This window comes from Gracilinanus agilis, chromosome 3, assembly GCF_016433145.1.
Source record: "Gracilinanus agilis isolate LMUSP501 chromosome 3, AgileGrace, whole genome shotgun sequence".
In the NCBI taxonomy this organism is placed as follows: Eukaryota; Metazoa; Chordata; class Mammalia; order Didelphimorphia; family Didelphidae; genus Gracilinanus; species Gracilinanus agilis.
In genome coordinates this window covers 259078736-259094186 of record NC_058132.1, presented here as the reverse complement: position 1 = coordinate 259094186, position 15451 = coordinate 259078736, and the positions used below count along the sequence as shown (strand labels likewise).

Here is a 15451-nt window from a genome sequence, read left to right as displayed (position 1 = left end):
CTAAGCATTTATGGAAACTGCATCATCTCACATATTATTTCTTCTTGAAAGTTGGTAATCATAGAAACATACAATTACATTTCAAAATAAATTTCAAAATAATAAGGCAGAATATAAAGATAGTGACTCTGCAGCTACCAGTCTAAATGATCGGAGAACTGACAATCCTTCCACGTTGGCTAGGCCGAGCTCCATTAAACTAAGGCTGACAATAATGCCATCAAAGATATTCCAACCCTCTTGGAAATAATAATATGGATCCATAGCAATTATCTTGAGAACCATTTCAGCTGTGAAGATTCCAGTAAAGACCTAATGTAAAATATAAATGATTACTCTCATGACATTAAAAAATGCTGATACAATTATTTACAATTCAAATATTTAAAAAGTGAATAATATGGTAGCTCTTAATATAATATTACTCTAATTTAGAAAGTAATTTAATGGTGGAACATGTCTATCAAAGTTTAGGAAATTTTTTTAATGTAGCTTAAAGCATTGAACTTTTCCTCCAATTATAAAACAATTTATGTTGTAGGTTACTGGGCAAATGCTAATTTTTATTTTTAATTTCATCATAACCAATTTCTAATCTGTGGTTGATATACTACTGAAATGACTGCAATGATGTAATCTTTTTGAAATACGTATCTTTCCCACTTCCATCATCACCTATTTCATTGCCAAATTAATTTGTTTCATTTTTTTTGAAAAGGATAATAATACATCACTTATAAGGAAACCTTGATCACTTTTCTAAATGCTAATAATAAGTTAAGAAAATTATCACAAAATGATAAAATGATAGTATTATCCTTTTTTTGCTTAAAGCTCATTGCTTTCTTATTATAATAATATAAGCATTCCCTAAACAATAAAAACATGTTTTCACAAGTGTTGTAAATTAGTGACCTCCAGGTGCATGCTCTAGATTAAGGTTAATGGATTCATACAGTAAGTAACCAAAGATTTAATTAAAACCATTGAAAAACATCCTTAGTTTGCACATACCCCTAATTAAGATTAATGAGTTATTTCAGTAAATAACTAAAGTACTAATTGGAGCAAGAAAAGAAAACAATGAGACAAATTCAAAGTTTGTGTTAGCTAGAAAAGATTGGTTAAAATGGCCAAGAAGATGGGAAGAAGCCTATCAAATTACACATCCAGAAAATTGTTAAGCAAATCATATTAACTTGGAATAATTGAAGACCATATTTTAAGGAGGTACAGTCAAGCTTACCCTCTATTTAGTTGCCTTAAAGGAACATTGTAAAAGTGAATAAGCTCCAAAACATGTCGTCTCCTAAAGTACAACTTTAATACAAAGAAAACAATCAGCTTTTCTAAATGTGTCAATGTTGATAAAATCCCAGATTTCCCAAACTACAGAGAGTACTAGACATAGGTGAATTCAGTGATTGGCATGTGAAATGATGTTACCCATTCCCCGAAGCACTAGAATATTGTACTCTGTGGAAAAAAGATATATACACATATATATGTATGTGTACATACATACATATATAATTTAATGTATACACTAGGAAGGTAGTCTTCATTTTGCAATACTATTCCTCGCATGGAAGAAAAACTCATTATAACATTACTTAAATATGTGATTGCCTCAAATACTTCTGCAATATTATTTTATTTAAATACCCTTTTCATAAAATGATAATACTATTAATAGCTAGGATTTATATATTGCTCAGTGTGTGCAATTCTAAGTGCTAAAGTGCTAGACATTTAATAGATTATCTCTTTTGCTTTTCACAGCAACCCAGGAAGATAGGTACCTCTATTATTCCTATTTTACAGTTAGAAAACTGAGGCAAACAGAAATTATGTAACTTGCCCAAGGTCACAGAGCTAATAATTGTCTGAAATGAGAGTAGAACTCAGGTCTTCCTCACTTCAGGTCTGGTGCTTTATTCACTAAGCTACCTAGATACCTTGATAGGATCCCACTATTTTTCAGAAATAAATCTATTATTGCATAAGCTATCACTGATAGATAATAGATAATGAATTAAAGATAGATATATAGATAAATAGAGATCAAAAATGGAAAGATATTTCAGATAAAATGACCATGACAACTATGGTGAATCCAGGTTGTTTGTCTAAAAACCTCTATTTATGAGAGAAATATGGGAAAAATAAGATAATCTTTTTTTTCAGTGTTTTTTATTATTACTTATTCAAGGACTCTAACAATTGAATAAATGCTTTAAAAACAAACTTTTTCATCTGAAAATTTCTACATGTATCATAATAACATTTTTAAAAGCAGCTTGTTATTCTAAAATTATTCAGTTTAAAATTGCAACTATTCATATTGCCTTGGCATTGGAAATAGAATTCATTGTAGAGAGCAGAAAATATCTTTCTTCCAATATATAGCTGAAAATTCTTCTCAATTGAAGAAATGTAAAAGAATGAGTTTTTAAATTTATTTTCCTGTTAGTTTAGTTATCTCTGTCATACAAGAGCTCCCATGAAATAGCTTTCATTCTAGATAAGGATACACCAGCATGGTTTTATGGCTGTTGGACTTGGACTGCTGGTCTTGAACACCTGGGTTTGTTTGCCAACTCAGACACTTATTGAGTGTGGCCTGCATGAATTATTTAGTTTTTCTTCACTTCAAGGTCCATAAATATAAAATGGAAAAATACTATTTGAATTACCTGAAAATACTGTACATGAAGAAAATTCTTTGAAAACGTAAAGGCTATATATTCCTGAGTGTTACTGTTGTAATGTTGGGAATGGAGAGTAATTTGATCTGTAGGATGCTATTCAATTTGATATTTATCCCCCTCTCTATCAATCTGATGGGATTTCAAAACCTTTGTTAGAAAATGGAGGAAGACAGGTACCCTATGTCCTTACTGAACAATATACATTCTAGCCCTTGCTAAGAGGACACAAGGAACTTCCTTAATTTGTCCCCAATGATTTATTTAGCTGATCCAAAAATGAATAGCAATTGTCAGTTGGGGGGCCTAGATTCTTGTCAGGGAAACCCAAGAGTGAAGTGAGAAAAAAATTTGTCTTTTAAAATCCCCTTTCCCTTAGAATTCCAGTCTAGAGTGCTACAGGAACAGAATTTCCCTCACCCCCCTTTCTCCCTCCTACCCCCCAACTTCACTCACATAGCTGTAGCAAATTTTTGGTAAACATTTCTTTTCTATGAACAGCAGTGAACTCCACATGACAGTGAGAATCATAAGCTTGCTCAGACAAACTTGACACTGGAGCTTGAGAACCTTCCAATTACTGGCCACCTTTTTCTGTTTCTTTTTCTTTCCTATGTTGGTTCTTAGTGATACTGAGAAACGGAAGTTTCCAGGCTCAAGGCTTTAACTGGTAGATAATTCTAAGTTCAAGTTCCTGAGCTTGGAACTTATGTACCAGCTGTTTGGAGGTAAGAGTTTTTCTTGGTGGTATGTTTATTAGAAGAGAAAAGGACCATGACAAGGAGAGTCCTGCCACTAAAGAACCTCGACCTTGCCAATCCTCCTTGATAATAACTGTCATTAGCTTGCACAGTGCAGAATTGAGGTGAATGGGAAATGTCTGAATAGCATTTTCACAAAGGGTATTTACTTTTCAGGGTATTGTAATAAATTTAATGGGTTAAGTGGTAGGTGGTGGTGGTGGAGTTTTTCCTTCAAATTGTAAATGTACTTGTTCAGGAACACCTGTAAATTCATTGCATCCTATGCATTTTCTATGGCAAAGGAAATAAAGTTCTCCTATGTCAGATGGCCATGTTGTGTGTAAAGTATCTTTGTAGAATGGAATCTATTACCCACTTTTGGAGAAGTATTATACGGGAGCCATACTTACAATTTATTTTAGAGATTTCCCTGGAATTTTACAAATTTGTTCCATATGAGACTAGAGTCCCTTCTGATGGAATCCCTGGACCACAAGTTATAGTTACTAGTCCATAAATTTACATCCATAATTTCAATGTTTGATCTCCCAGAAATATTTTAAAATGATTCAAAATACCTTCTGTTAGAGAAATATTTTCCACATTGCTTAATCAGTCTATCAATCAGTTAATCAACAAATATTATTAAACTCCTATTATGTGCCAGGCACTGTGTCATGTTCTGGGAACAGAAAGAGGCTAATGATAGTCCCTGCCTTCAAGACTTCACATTCTATGTAAATTATCTTAAGGTGTTTGGATTTTATTTACATATTTAAAATCCCTATTGAATCTACATAGTATTATAAAACATAAAAATGGAAACTAATAGGACTAAATTCTAGGGGAAAGAAACAAAAAGAAGTGGGCAGAAACACTTGAATTTCTTTAAAAGGAGAAGTCAGCTTAAAGGTCTTTGAAGCTATGTAACAATAGGCAGGGTGGACTTTGTTTTCATATTTCAGTAAAAGGAAAATTAGAACTCTAATAGAAACTTCTTTTTTAATGTTACGTGCTTTCTGAAATCAAAGGTTACTGCTGTAAAACATGGTTCTGCCAATACAATGCTGATTTAAATTTAGTCAGAATTGCTTTGCAAGCAGGATACAGTTGAAAGGACTAGATTTAGAATTTTTGCACCAAAGTTTTAGAGAAGTTTAAGCATTAACATGAACATCAAACTTGACCTAAGAAGAAAATAAGTTACATCTATACTAAATGAAATACTTATTATGACTTCACTTCATTTTAAAATTGGTCTGAAAATCAAAGAATCTGGGCTCTGTCACTAACTAGCTAGTGTGACCCTGGGCAAGTCATCTGGTCCCTCATTCCCCTTGCACAAATCCCATTGTTACAAAGGAAGGCATTGAACAATATAGTCTCTGAGTTTCTTCTTGGGTCTACTGTGGTTTATAAGAGGAATTTCTTCAAAGCTTTAAGGGATACACTGAATAGTAGAATCCAGATAACAACAGGCTGGAAACTGGCCTTAATATAAAGAAATAAAATGGAATAGAGGTGATGATAGAATCCTGTACATAGGTTCAAAAAACCCAAATGTACAAGATGGAAATAAAGTGACTATACCACAGTTCAGGTAAAAAAGACCTTTGGGTTTTAGTTAACTATGAACACAACATCAGTCAGTTTAATATGTCTGACCAAAGGCTCATAGGCTTATGGATTGCTTTAGGAGAAATCTAGGGTCTAGAATAAGAGAAGTAATGATCCCATTGTACTGTCATCCTGGCCAAACCACATTGGGAGAATTGTGTTCAGTTATGAGCAAAGCATTTCAGGAAGATCATTGACAATCTATTTTGTTTTTATTTGGAAGAGGTTAATGGGTTCTAATAAGGGATTCCACACCTTGGAGGATAGTGGGAAATAGGGCTGGAAATTAGACTGGGACAAAATTGTGGGTACTGTAGTCTTAAAAACCAGTCAGAAGAGTTTGGATTTGTTATAATAAGAAACCATTTTTGGTTCTTGATAAAGAAGTGATAGGGTAGAAGTTGATAGGATAGGAATATTGGTATAGGAGTGATATGTAAGAGTAAATGGATGAAGGAAATGGAAAAGAGAAATTTTTGGGAAAAAAGAAAATGACAAAATTGGTGACAAATTGGATAAGAGGAATGAAATAAAGGAAAGAGTCAAAGATGACCCCAAGGTTTCTGTCTTGGAGATTGGGTGTTACCTCTGAATAAAATGGATTTTTTAGGGAAAAGAGTTTGGAGATGAGACTAATGAGTTCAATTTTTGACCTATTAGATTTAATATTATGGTAGGGAGTTGAACTAGAGATATAGGCTGTTAAAAATTTGGAATTAGAGAGCCATAAATACAGCTAAGTTCACAGATGTGGTAAGTGTAGAAATAGAAAATCATTCAACCAAGGATAGAGCGTTATGGGATGTCTACGTTTTAGGATGAGAGGAGGAAGAGAAGGTAGCAAAGGAAATTAAAGAGTACGGTTCATAAAAGAAAGAAGAAATTCAGAATGTTCTAGAGTTATGGAAGCCTAAGAAAGAAAGAGGTAACCCTGTTACTTTTCAGGGCAGCTATTAACAAGTTTTGTCATTTTAAACTCCACAAGTGTATATATCTCCTTTATCACTCATAGCATCACCACCCTAGTGTAGACCCTTATAAGCTCATGCCTGGATTATTGCAATGACTTTCTGCTTGGTTCCCCTGTTTTGCCTCACCTCACTTTATTCTGTCTTTCACTCAGCTGAACCAATCCTCAGTTTGGTTTTTAAAGCCCTTGAAACCTGGCCCATTCCTACCATTTCAGTCTTTTTTAAACTTTACTGCCCTCTAGCAATACTGGTTTTCTTGCTGTTCCTTGCAAATGACACATGCCTGTAATGTTCCACCTGAATACTCTTGTCTCCTGGTTTTACTAACTTCTTTCAAGATTCAGGCCAAATTCTACCTTCTTAAGGAGCCTTTCCCTGATTCCCCTCACATATTCCCTCTGATATCTTTATCTATATCTATATCTATATATATTTGTGTGTGTATACATATAGGTATATGTGTATATAGATATATGCAAGAAAGAAAACAACTTACAAAAGTGACTTACTCTTCTAATATTAGGCTGTCAGCCAACAAATATTTATTAATAAGTGCTAAGCTCAAGGGATACAAAGAAAGAAAAAAACATGGTTTCTTCTTGTAAGGAATTCATACTCTAACTGGGAAGACATCTACTATGTCAATACAAGAGAGTGATAGGTAGATTTACATGTCTATGCTTATACATATCTCTCTATTTGCACATGTGTATTATAATCTCTACATGTCTATAGACATATTTATACCTATATATACATTTGTATACATATAAAACATGTACATATGTATAGAAATATTCATATATACCTGTACATATATTAAGAGCTATCTTATATTTATATAATTATCTTTCTAATTAGAACATAAACTCATTTAGGAAAGGAATAATATTTTGCCCTTTTTTTTTTGTATATCCCTAAGGCTTCTTATAGAACCTGGCACCTATTGGGGATGTAATAAATATTTGTTGTCTGACTGACAGCAAATGAGTAGAAGAATAAGTCACTAGTATAAGTTATCTTTTTTCTTTCTCATCCATCACCTTCTTTGGAGTAAATTAAAGTGAAAACATCTATATATAGTTGACAATACAGTATAGGTATATTTGATCAAAGCAACACGTTCTGTGTGTGGACACAGAGTCTTTTTTTTTTTAATTTGGTATTTCAAGTTTGGAATCTCTGTGTCACCACTGAACAGAAATGAATCCCTGAGTCCCCCCCTGAAGGGAACTGGGCCATTCCTTTTAATGTCCCTACTTTTATTGACGGTGCATCACTATGCTTCTAGTCACCTAGCTATTCAAAATCTATGTCAGAATAAATCCCTGACTTTTCCCTCACTCTGACATCCAGTAAGATGCCATATCCTGTATTATAGCTCTTCCCTCTAATGAGTCTCTTCATTTATTCAGTCTCTACTCATGCCACCACCACTCTAATGTAAGTCCTCAAAAAAAGACTATAATAAAAGTCTTCCTGACTTTGGTCTTTCTCCAACTCAATTTGGATTTCTCAAAGCTGCCAAATTATTCTTTCAATTACACAGGTCAGACCTGTGCTAAAAAGCACCAAATAAAAACAAATAAAAATCTTTAGTGAAGCTTTATTGCGAAGAGGATGAAATATAAAATCTTTAACATTTTAAGTTCTCCATAATCTGGTTCCAACCTAGCTTCCTAGCTTTAATTCTATAAAACTATGGCCTATCACACCATACTTGTAGAACTACCTAGTCCCACCCTGGGAGCTACCCATCTACCCTGACTCTTTTTGAATCATTATGCTTCTCAAGAGTTTACTCTGGAAAAATTTCTGAATATACCTTTTCAGTTTTCCTATTTGTGGATCCAAATGTGTCCCAGATTCCTTATAAATTGTCAGGATAAAAATGCAGATGATAGGTTTAGAACTGTCTTTAGTCTACTCCCTAGAAAATGCAAAGGACTCACAAGATCCCATAAATAATACACAAAACAAATAACAGAATCATTATGGTTCATAAACAGAAAATACAATTCTCTTCCCACTCATGACTCCCACTTTCCAAAATAACATATTCAGTCCCCTGGATTTACAGAATCATCCTGTGATTTGTATTTCCCTTGTCTGGGAAACAGATTTGGGGTTAATAGAGAGGCAACTCCCTTCCCACTGAACTTGCATTATTCAAATAACCCTTGGAAAAAGCATGTACACAATCCAGGTCTTTTATTACCCACTATATTAACTTGGTTTCTTTGCTGTTAATCTTGCTTCAAGACCACATACATAATTTTCTCCCCAAGAGGTAGGGACAACTCATACATTTAGAAAGTACACTTTCTCTGATATAAGGCTATATTGTGCAAAGACAAGTCCCAAGACTGGCCAGCACTACCTAGAAAATCTTCTTTGATAAAAAGTTAGATTCTTGGAAATATCCCTCACCTTTTACTCTTAAGGCTCTCTTTCAGAAATCACAATCTTGGGGGTCCTTACGGGGACCAGCCCAAGGTGGATACTACATAGGAGTTTCACCCCATTTTTTAAAGAAAGATGGGATTTAGAATTCTCACCATTCAGACCAGGTGATTTCCCTTTCCAAAGCTACTCTGTGTTTGGGAGAGTGTATCAGTGCTTCTCCAAGGCTGTTGTAATCGGCCTTGGAGGACCACAAAGTCTGGACTGCCTAGCAGGCTTTTTATACAGCCATTACAGCTGAACATTTTCCCTTCTGATGAGTTTGTCAGATTATCACTGGGGCCTAATATACTGTGCCTTGGCATGGATTCCTCTTGTCTGGGTGTCCCCTCACAAAATCCCTTCCTTCAAAATCTGTCTCAGTTTTATGGTTACGAACATTCTTCCCCTATTGTAAGTACTGTGTATATCTTTTCAATTTCCTTTTTTATGTGTACTTGTTGCATTTCCCCAGTCAATTATAAACTCCTTGAGAGTAGTACTGATTTTGTTTAGGCCTTTATATTCTGGAATATCTAGTTGAGAGTCTTGCATGTGGTAAGCACTTCAAAAATGTTTATTGAATGCAACCAAATTGAATTTTCTTCTGTCTAGTATACATGGATTTCTCTAATGAAATATATTTGCATATCACTTTGTGTATTTAGATGGACTTACCAGGTTTCCTACAGACAGCACACTGTTGAATTGCTGAGTCATAGGGTAGTGTTCCATGGCCATAAATAGAGTGTTTAAGACAATGCAGATGGTGATGGCAAGATCAACAAATGGATCCATCACAATTAGATTAACAATGCGTTTCACTTTTAACCATGGATCCCAGCAGTCCCAGATGAGGAAAGTATTAGCAAATCTATACCAACATGGTGGACATTTCTGCCTGGATTCTTCAAGTTCTAGGGGGAAAGAGGAGGAATTGTAAAGGACTAAATACATCGTTCCTTCTTATTGTTGCTAATAGAAACAGATTATATTTACTAGCTAATATTAATTCTGAAATCTAAAGAACAAATATTCCTGACATTAAGTTTAATTCACTATAGAAAACAAATCCATTATCTATTTTCATTGATGTTTATTAATAGGAATTTCATTTATATGTCTTGTCCTTGGCTTTTATCCAATTCAAAAATATTTTTTATTAAACTAATGTAATAATTTAATTCTGATTGAGTGACAGGGTTTAAGGTAAAAAGCCATATGCACTATAACTGTCTAGCTTAATAGCTTATTCTTTTAAAGTTATATCCACATTCTGATTTCACTTGGTAACATCTTTCTTTCGATATCTTCTATTGCTCCTATTCTTATTCATACAAGTGCTTCTCTATCTCTCTTCTCTAGAGAGCAGAATCTTTAGGTTAATTCCCTTTATCTATAATGAGAGTGTACATATAGTCTAATTTTAGATCTGGGAACATAATTACCTTTTTCTTCTTCACTTAGCCAATTTCTGAGAATATTTTTAATTATAAGAAATGAGTGTTTAAGAAATATATTTAAGATGAACTTAAAAATAAATTATTTTGTGGTTTATGTTTATAAATAAAATATAAAAAGACCAAAATTTTATAGATTACTTGCAAATTTTATATCTATGTGTCATGAATACGCTATTCAAGAAGAGAGACCAAAGTCAACAGATGCAGGAAATAGAATTCAAAAATGATTTGAAACCATTCATATCTTAGCAGACAAGAAGCTAATGTCTGCTTGCTAATGTGGAAATTATTTCAGAATCAGCTGTATTTGTGTAACCAAGTCTTAACTACTTAGAGTAAGGAACAAAATTAATACAAATTAGAAGGATAAAGATACGTCATGATTATGAGTTCAGATCTAACTTTTTTGAGTATCCTGTTTATCCTGAAAAAAAAAAGAAATAAAAAACTAAAGATATTAACTTAAATGAAAATTAATTTCTTAGAAAAGTTTCAACATTTAAAACAATGACCTTTTCTGGGGCAAAAGACCTCAGAAACCACATTACCCACAAACATGATCCCTTTGTCTAGACAAAAGATTTGGCATCTAAGGGCAACATTATTTTAGAATATGAGATTATGTTAAAACATTATTCAGATTCATGATACAAAATTATGACTAATATCTCACATCGCTAAAAAATCCAGGGGAAGAAGAAACAAGCTATAAAAATGATTGTTGTGAGCGCCAATTAAGTCAGATCATTCCAAGAGTAATGATAGAAAAAAGTAATCAGAAGATAACAAATAGAAGCAAAATGGAACAGATTTGTCAGCATTTTGAGAGATCTATTTTTATCATCATTGATAGTGGAACTACCACAATTAGATTCTAACATTACTATGCTTAATGTGCTATGAGAGGAAGCAGATATTTCACTTAAAAATAGGTGAGAAAGATTGGACCTGGTTAGATAAGAAATCTGTCCTAGGATTGATTGCATTTTCAAGGCACTTGTGGATTGATTTTCAAAATGCTTTTAAAGAGAAAGTTTGGAAGAATGAAAATAACCCAGGATGGCATTAAAACCTAAAAAAGTAACTCAGAAGACTTCAATAATTTTTAACCTATATTTGTCTAAGTTCTTATATTTTGAAGGTATGCTTGATGAAAATATAAGGAGGAAATAGGCATATTTTCAAAAATGATATTCTACAACATAACACATGAAGGTAAAATTGACTGGACAATAGAGAATACAAGATCCCATTTTCCTGCTTTATTGACTATAAAACATTTTATTGAATAGAGCAAAATGTAGCTTTCAGGGCTTTCCTGAAACAATGTATTTTATATGTACATTTTAAAATCATATAAGATTTCCTGATAGATGAAATAACAGAGACACTTTTTCAATAATCCTTTGATTATTAACATTAAGTGAAGCGTAAAACAAGGAGACATGCTCACCAAAGTACATTAGAATCACAGGAGATGTTTTATATTGAAGTGCATATAGAAGAAGGATATCTTCTTTATGGTTGATAAGGTACATATGATAGCAAGCTCTAGAATATGAGAGGACTTACTAAATTTGACCAGTAGCTATTCTAAATAGGTTTGCCTAACAATCCATATCACAAGAACCAAGTGGATGAAGAATGCTTCTCCTCTAGATTATGGCATATCTGGATACATCCTATTCGGTTAAGCATTAGTACTTACAGCTTTCAAACATCTGCACACTACAGAAGAACAGTGAGCTCGATACAGAATTGTAATAGGATAAGAACAAATTGGTTGGATTACATTTGGAAATTTATTCAGTACTTTCAGACATCTCATGCTGCCATCTGATCACAAATGCCCATTTATTCAACACTATTTTCCCAGAGATACTACATGTTGAAAATTCATAGAACACTGTGATATCCAAAGAATTTATAATTAATACTGAAGTTGTCACAAAAGAGAAAGAAAAGATGCATCATGAGTATAAACAGGTGAGAGCATATTACATATAATGAGTTCAGTGCAAGGAGTGCTGTAAAAGTTATCATCAAAAAAATATACAACTGGAAAAGGAAGCAGACTGATCAAATAACCAGAACAAGAAATAAATGGATAGCCAAGTGTCGGATTGGTATTCAAAAATATTTTTTAAGACTTAGAAGATGGTGTCCAGAATGTTGGGTATATCTTCTATAGAAGACTTATAGAAGAGTATTGACATGAATTATATGTGATGAAAAGGTATTGGTGGGTTGCGATCTGCACCAGTGGAGGTAATGCCCATGTCAATTAAATCTTATATACATTGAAATATCTATGGATATGCAGAATCTTCAAGTATAACTATAAAATTATGTACATCGATGGTCATGCAAAATAATGAATTTTGGATTTTTACGTTTATTATTAGACTTTTGGTTTAAGAAATTGGAGACCTTATAACCTATACTAGGAAATTTTGTTATTAAATCACAACATACAAACATACACTCAAATATGCTTTCAAATGGTCAAGATGATTAATATTATTAGTATTTTTCTGAATTGTGGTATGTTGGAATTATATAACATATATTGTGACACCAGTCACATCATGCCTTACTTTCCATGGGGGTAGGGAGAAAGAAAAATTATCACAAATGCTGCAGTATATAATATGTACTCTTTTTGACAAATTCAGATGAGGGTATGAGATATGGTTCCACGACTCATGCTTCCTTGACCTACTTGAAAGACACAAATAGATTTTTCTCCAGTCACATGAGAGTGACCAGTATGAACACTAATTTTTTTCAATGTGTCTGCCGTATAAGGGGAAGGAACCTTTAATCAATCACTTTGACTAAGTATAATGGAATTCCTGAAATGTCCAATTAATTTACTACTTTTCCCTCTAACACTGTAGAATATTGGTTCCTTGGGTTAAAGAAGAAAATCCAACTGATTTTTGTCTTGAAAACCATTTTTTAGTAATCTACAACAGTATTACAAAGAGTTGTTTTATCCAAGATTATGATTGTTGAATTTTTAAATTCATATAAGAAAACATCATAACAAGAAATGTATAATAATGAAGTACCTTAGCATTATGAGCTGCAGTGCTTTGGATCAGAGACAGAGCAGAGCTCAGAGAGGAAGTTTAGCAACTTTCTTATCCATAAGACAGAACTATATTCAATATGTTAGCTCCCATCAATCATATTTCTCTGATCTCATGTATTCCAAAATGAATTCTAACTTTTCTACGAATTGGATTAATTTCCAAGGTCAAAGCCAGATATGTACGGACAAAGCATATCACAGATATTCATTTTAAGAAAGCAATGACTAAAGATCAGATGATCCCACGACAAGTCTGAGTTTTGTGCAGCCCACTACATACCTTCCATGGTGTTAGTTAATATGCTGGCTATACTCATAGCTCTTTGCCTTCCAGAGGAATCTTCTAGCATCTCCATAGAAATCTGGTAAGAACTTAACCTCCTTTTTCTCACTTCAGTTTCTGTAGTGGTACCCTGCAAATAAAATACTGATGGCTCAAACCAGTATCTTAAATTGAATGCTAAAGCATTACAAAGCAACTAAGAAGACTTTTAGAAAGTCATGCTTCATGCAAGCTTGTGTATAATGTAGTATAGGTTATGCAATTTGTCATTCATTTATAAAGCAGATTTATTTAACTATCTAAATTTGATAGGTTTTACTAGGGATTCACCTGTTTAGTGAGCAATCAATATTGAAAAATCCTAACATCAGTATATTATTAACAATCACCAAATTTTTCAGTGATAAAGGTATTACTATAATTTTGAATGATAATTTTTTTCTTTAAACATACCAAAAGCCATATATAACCAGTTCTATATGACATATTCCTATTTTCATTAAAACATAAAAATCTTTTGCTTATTCAAAATTATACTGTTCAGTTTTGTCTGAATTTTATTTTTCTCTCAAAAGAAAAATAAATATTTGAATTCAATATTCTTTAGGTGGATTCATTTTCTTTAATGCTACATTACAACACTGACATTCATGGGCCAATTTTTTTTTCTCCATGCACGAACACAAATGTGCACTGAAATGTGTGTGCTTTCCTATTTCATTTTTAGTTACTTTAAATTTGGATTTCTAACCTGAAGAGTCACCTAGAGGTCTCTAAATCAAGAAACAAAATAATAATAATAATAATTTCATCTTATAGCCCTTTGAACATAGCACTATTAGCAATGATAGATTCTCTGATTAAAAGTAGTGCTACCAAAAAGATCAAGTTAATATCCATGAACCAGAATTCAGAGCAGATTTTTAATAATATATTGGTTTTATAGATCCTTGTATGTGACTGTACACTTTTAGAATGAATGTACATAATGCAAAGCTTCAGTTCCAAAATAATCATTTGTAAGTCTATGAAAAATGAGTTTGCTATTTAGCTTAATGTTTTAGAGTACTAAAAGAACTCTGATGGAATCTCTTAGATTCTGTAGTTTGTCACTTAGCCAGACAGTATTTTTGTGATTTTTGTTGTGTAGAAACACAGTAGCATAAAAAAACAAACAAACCCCGGCCTGACCTGTGTCAAATTCACGTATCATGTCAATAGTAGTGTGTTTATCTATTATCACCTCTGGTGGAAGATGTCCAGGAGGTGAAGTAAGTGTTGAAGGTCCACCCACCAAGGAAACCACACCATTGCAATCCACAGTGCTGTGCATCTTCCCATTGGCTGGAAGCACTGGCACCACCATCCTGGATGACATACTGGCCTGACTAACGTTACTGTGGCGTCGTTCTCCATGTCTGTGCGGCACAAATAGTGAGTCTCTCCTGCTCTCATTGTCTTCAAATGTGCTGTGCTCATCATCAGCAAAATCATTTTCAGAGCCGACATCCTTTGCTCGACCTCTGAAGCTGAAAATGCTCGTTTTGCTATTGCGCCTTGGGGAAAACAGGGAGCCACGGATGCTCAGCAGAGACTGAACACAGAAAAGAAAAGGAAAGCAAAAATTTCAATACTTAGACTGTGGATGCAGAGGGCTCCTTAGAAATCACTTCATGTCCCTCATTTTGCACACAAGGAAACAGGATCAATACGGTTAAGTGACATGTCCAGAGTCAGACAGATAGTCACAGAGCTTGGGTCCTCTTTGCTCTCTATCCTAGTCTATGTTAAATTCTTTAAAATGTTCAGTTATATTTCTTTCGAGTCAGGGTAGCCATCTTATAGAACTGTGTAATCAATGTTATTTAAAACACAAGTCACTTTTGGGGGAAATTTTACTGAGGAACATATCGAAAGTTAGATGCAAAGCATTCTTTCTGTCTGTGAAGGTAATGTGGCTAGAAATGAATGTGACTCGGAAAATAATTCTTTTTGCCCCCTCCTATCCTCGAACAATATGAATAGGTTGTTGACTGGAGTTAGAAATTCTTATCAAAGGTTCCCTTTTATGGAGTCTAATAAGGAAGTAAATTAACTGTTCTTTTCTTTCCTCCTTTTATGAATATA

The 15451-nt window shown here is 33.5% G+C and overlaps 1 protein-coding gene across 13 annotated transcripts in view; it reads right to left on the bottom strand.

Moving 5' to 3' along the window:
• The window catches only part of SCN3A (sodium voltage-gated channel alpha subunit 3), a 101825-nt gene that overhangs the window by 51741 nt on the left and 34633 nt on the right, over positions 1-15451 (bottom strand). For 5 of the 13 annotated variants that reach the window (XM_044666548.1, XM_044666545.1, XM_044666550.1 and 2 more), the window contains 4 exons: positions 14568-14918; positions 13322-13454; positions 9160-9398; positions 139-312 (listed from right to left, as the gene is read on the bottom strand). In XM_044666548.1, the coding sequence (XP_044522483.1) occupies positions 139-312; positions 9160-9398; positions 13322-13454; positions 14568-14918 (897 nt within the window). Of the gene's footprint in view, positions 1-138; positions 313-9159; positions 9399-13321; positions 13469-14530; positions 14919-15451 lie in introns of those variants that run through there. The other 8 variants (XM_044666552.1, XM_044666551.1, XM_044666554.1 and 5 more) reach the window with 5 other exon arrangements.